Raw genomic sequence first — 4,860 nt, 5'->3', positions numbered from 1 at the left:
TTTTTTTTTTTTGGTCAACAGATCGATGATCGTTCTATTATTTTTTTTTTAAGTAACAATCTCGTATATACCAAAATCGAGAAATGAGTCTTCTTCTTGGAACTCATCATCTAAAGGAATCTCCTCATCGATTCTTCGCATCATAGCAACACATCTATAGTTCCTCCGATGATCCAACCAGACCGATCGTCTCGTTGCCATCTTAGGTTGTCCACCATGTGTCGTCAGACTCAGACAGCCTTGATCATCTGCCGTTGACGTCAAGGTAAAGCACCGGGGGAGGGCAGTGCTAGGTTCTTCGGGGATTTGAAAGTTTCCAGGTAGTTGACCTTGACCAAAACCAGAGGATCCACCGCCGGTAAAGATTCCAACGCCGGAGCATGACGTAATGCTACGAATGTAGGCGTTACGTGCCATGATCAATAACCGCCAAGGAGCCTTCACCAGCCATAAGAGACTGTTCTCTTTTTCTATGCCTTTCCCTTTCATTATTGGAACCTCATCAAGATTCAAGAGTATCGAAATCAAAGTATTAACTTTATATTATAAGATGGAATCGAAAGAGATATAAGATGAAGAAATGCTCAAGGATCTCAAGATACTACTAAGACAGGATTAAAGAGAAAGACAAAGTCCACGTTGACTGTTATAAATGAATTTCTAACAACAAAAATATGAATGTGATCTCTATTCTTAAATAGTTAAATTAACTGTATCCAGTTGGATGATTAAACACGTTTCTTTTCAGTAGATCTATCTAAATTTATTAAGGTGTTGTTGGCTTTATCAGTCTACTAACTTTTTTCATACAATATTGACAAAAAAAAATTGAATCTGCAAGTTTAAGAGAGGTTGGTTTATACTTAATACATAGTCAGTACTTGTGAGTATAATGGCTTTGGTTTCACCTACTCCAAGCATGTCATCACTCTGGCTGATTAGTTAGGCCCATATATGTATTTTGGCCCAATATAGACCCAATTGATTAACATTCTTGTTTGTAACTACTACATTACTCTAATCCACTAGTTACACTGATTATGACCCCATTGATTGATTTTTGTTCGAAAGAAGTTCATGAGAGGAGATCACAATTCAATTTTTTTTTCGAGATTTTACTTTTCTAGTCATATATAAACCAAGTTTATAAACATTGCTTGGTAGAGTCAGAGGGATCGCGCTTTCTAGAGAGAGGTTCCAGTTCATCTTCAAATCAGAGCATGACCTACTCGAAACTCTAGGTAAAGGAACTCAGTTCTCCGACGAATGGGGCTTAGCTATAGAAAGATGGTCGGAAATACCTCAACCGGATTCGCTAAACTTCATTCCTCTTTGGGTCTAGATCCGAAACATTCCTATCAACTACTATATGAAAGAAGCGATCATTCTGCTAGGAGAGATAATAGATCAGGTTCTGGAGGTGATCTTTGACCCAGAACAACCAATCAGTCGGGGTTTTGTCCGGGTGAAAATTAAGTTTGACGTCTCCAAGCCGTTGTGACAGTCTAAAGTCATCAACCTCCCCTTTGGTCAATCCACTACAGTCTGGTACCACTATTGTTGGATATGGCCTTTGCCCCCAACATTTACAGAAGCCCAAACAGAAGATCTTAGGGAGTTTTGGGCCTGAAGTCTTGGATTTGGCCCAACAGGCCGCAGGGGCAAAATCGTTATTTTACACAGAGACAGAAGAAACCCTAGGTCAATGGCCCACTATAAATACCTGATGTCATTGTCACATCAAGGGGGTTTTTTTTGGGGGGCAATGAGAGAGAGAAGAGCAATTATTTTCGTATTAACTGCGCTTAGCTCTTTGATTGTTATTTTCTGTAAACTCTTCACTTCAGTTCTACGTTAATGAAAAGACCAGTTCTGATTTATCCCATAGAATATTCGTACTATTTATATTGTCGATTTCGTACATCAACAATTTGGCGCCCACCGTGGGGCTAGACGGAATCCTTTCATTTGACGAATAGAATTTGAAGAAAAAGGCGTTTTCGGAAAATCAGAAGCATGTCTCACACCAATCTCTCCAACAACGAAGGCACTGACTCTTCCGCAGCCTGCGTCGTGTCTCCCCGGTGCATCATATGGGGGTGCACCCGTGCGAGGAAACACCAACCCCAAAGTCAACAGGACCGAAGCAGCTGCGGTCGAGAACGCAACACTCACTGACCACGCAGCCGTAGGCGCTACGCGTATCGCTCAAACCAATGACATAGCCGTAGGCGCTACGTCTCCTGTTCGTATAACCACTGGCGTCAATCCAACCGACCGCGAAACCGTAGGCGCTACGCGCGTCGCTCCGATAAATGACATAGCCAATGGTATTATCCCTCTTGATCATGTAGCTGCTGGCGACACTCCGAACAACCGCGAAGCTATGGGCACTACGCGCGACACTCAACCCCGTCAAGCGTCCGAACGTGTGACCATCGATCAAGCCACGATCTCGACCTCATCAGCCCTCAAACACGACAAGTATCAAATGCAACACCTTTGACAACATCTCGCAAACCCTCAAGCAGGTCACCTCGCAGCTCGCTAATTTCTTGATCTTGCCGACAATCGGCCTGTCCACGAATGACGCAAGTCACACCATCTCACCAATGATCCCATACAGAGAAGTGTTGAGCTCTCCATCCGGAGAAGCGTTGAGCTCTCCATCCGGAGAAGCGTTGAGCTCGCCAACGATTCCATACGGAGAAGCATTGAGCTCGCCAACGATTCCATACGGAGAAGCATTGAGCTCGCCAACGACTCCATGCGGAGAAGTGTTGAGCTCGCCATACAGAGAAGTGTTGAGCTCTCCAACGATTCCATACGAAGAAGTGTTGAGCTCACCATACGGATAAGTGTTGAGCTCTCCAGCGATTCCATACGGAGAAGCATTGAGCTCGCCAACGATTTCATACGGAGAAGTGTTGAGCTCGCCATACGGAGAAGTGTTGAGCTCGCCATACGGACAAGTGTTGAGCTCCCCAACGATTCCATACAGAGAAGCATTAAACTCGCCAATGATTCCATACGGAGAAGTGTTGAGCTCGCCATACGGAGAAGCATTGAGCTCGCCAACGATTCCATACGGAGAAGTGTTGAGCTCGCCATACGGAGAAGTGTTGAGCTCACCATACGGAGAAGTGTTGAGCTCCTCATACCGAGAAGTGTTGAGCTCCCCATACAAAGAAGTGTTGAGCTCCCCAACGATTCTATACGGAGAAGTGTTGAGCTCGCCAATGATTCCATACAGAGAAGTGTTGAGCTCGCCAATGATTCCATACGCAGATGTGTTGAACTCGCCAAGGTCTCGTACGCAGAAGTATTGAGCGCGCCAACACGACACGGTCTAGCAATCTCGCAACAACAAACGCAGCAATCCCGTATACAAGATTCAAGCTCGCCATTTTGTAGTTCGGCAACCCTCGAGCTTGACGCTTCCGAATCCACAACACGGAGCTCGTTGATCCCGAACTCAATCTCGCTAGGCCTTAGCTCACCGGTTTCAAACTCGCAACATCAATTTCGCTAAGCCTTGTCCTCGCAAACACACCAATTTCCGAAGCACAACCTCGATCTCGCCAAGTCAGGCACGCCATACTCTCATACGCGAACCCCTTATCTCGCGATAATTCTCGTATGCAAAGCCTTGATCTTGCCACAGAGATCATCGTCCGCTACCGCACCATCTCTCGTACCGCAACAGCCAACACGCCAAAGCCATCACAACAAGGCCACCACGCTATCTCGTACCCATCAACCTTGCAAACGAACAGCGTTCGAACAAACAAACCGAACAAGCATCTCGCCACCGAGAATCTCGACCTTGCCACCTCGCCATCAAGAATCTTGACCTTGCCGACTATCAAACGATCTCGCCCCCGCACAACTATTTCGCCATCTCGCAGATACGAAAACGCCAATGAGCCGGACCAAGCAACGTACCTTTGCAACTCCCAGACCAAGCAACGTACCTTTGCAACTCTTGTTCGAGCTCACCACTCTCGATCTCGCCACTCTCTATCTCGCACACTCTCCAACGCAACACGCGACATCTACTAACACGCTAATCGAACACGCATTAGAGTCGACAAATCGTCACACGAGCCAGCCTCCGCGTCAATTACCATACCATCATGCCGAGATCATGCACGCACCTACCAGACAGCGCCGCCGGCAAACCACCGCACATTCACTAGCACGCGTCAAGGAGAAATACTTGTCATATTCGGCGCAATGAGAACCTCTNAAAAAAAAAAAAAAAAAAAAAAAAAAAAAAAAAAAAAAAAAAAAAAAAAAAAAAAAAAAAAAAAAAAAAACGCTTGACAATATCGAGCTCTAAGTACTCACGGGATAAGCCGGACGCAAAAGCCGCACCCAATGAGTTTTTTTGTTAATACTTCCTTGCTAACGATTAGCTTGCACATCGTCGCCCTGGCCAGGTGTACGATTTTAAACGCGCTCCGCATGGGTGCAGTGGTAAAATAATCCACAAACTTTACTTTTGTGAAGAATAAAAGCCGAGTCCATACTCACAAGCACTCCGCATGGGTGCAGTAGTGAAATAATCCACGTCCTTACTTTGGTAAGGACTTATAAGCCGAGCCCAGACTCGCAAAAGCTAGCAGAGAGCGGAGTGAATAAGCCGAAGACCCCGACTCGCACACTCTCGCTACTCTCGCAGCACCTACAGGGTAAGCCGGTCACGACTGAACGCACCTAACTAGTACGACAAGCCCGTCTTGTCTGCTCTCAACGTTACGGGGAATAACATATCCAGGATAAGCCAGGAGACGTCTTGCACCGCAAAATATGCCCCGCAACGACAAAAAAAAAAGAAAAAAAAAAAAAAAAAAAAAA

At 45.5% G+C, this 4,860-nt stretch overlaps 1 protein-coding gene across 1 annotated transcript; it reads right to left on the bottom strand.

Annotated features, from left to right (window-relative positions):
* LOC104711505 lies at window positions 45-626 on the bottom strand. The gene has a single exon (XM_010428206.1). It carries the CDS (start codon window positions 487-489, stop codon window positions 49-51), a length of 441 nt encoding a protein of 146 aa, XP_010426508.1. The 5' UTR covers window positions 490-626; the 3' UTR covers window positions 45-48.

The sequence above is a fragment of the Camelina sativa genome, chromosome 9, assembly GCF_000633955.1.
Source record: "Camelina sativa cultivar DH55 chromosome 9, Cs, whole genome shotgun sequence".
NCBI classification, from domain to species: Eukaryota; Viridiplantae; Streptophyta; class Magnoliopsida; order Brassicales; family Brassicaceae; genus Camelina; species Camelina sativa.
Note: the sequence above shows the minus strand (reverse complement) of the source record. Positions and strands in the feature narration are given on the sequence as shown.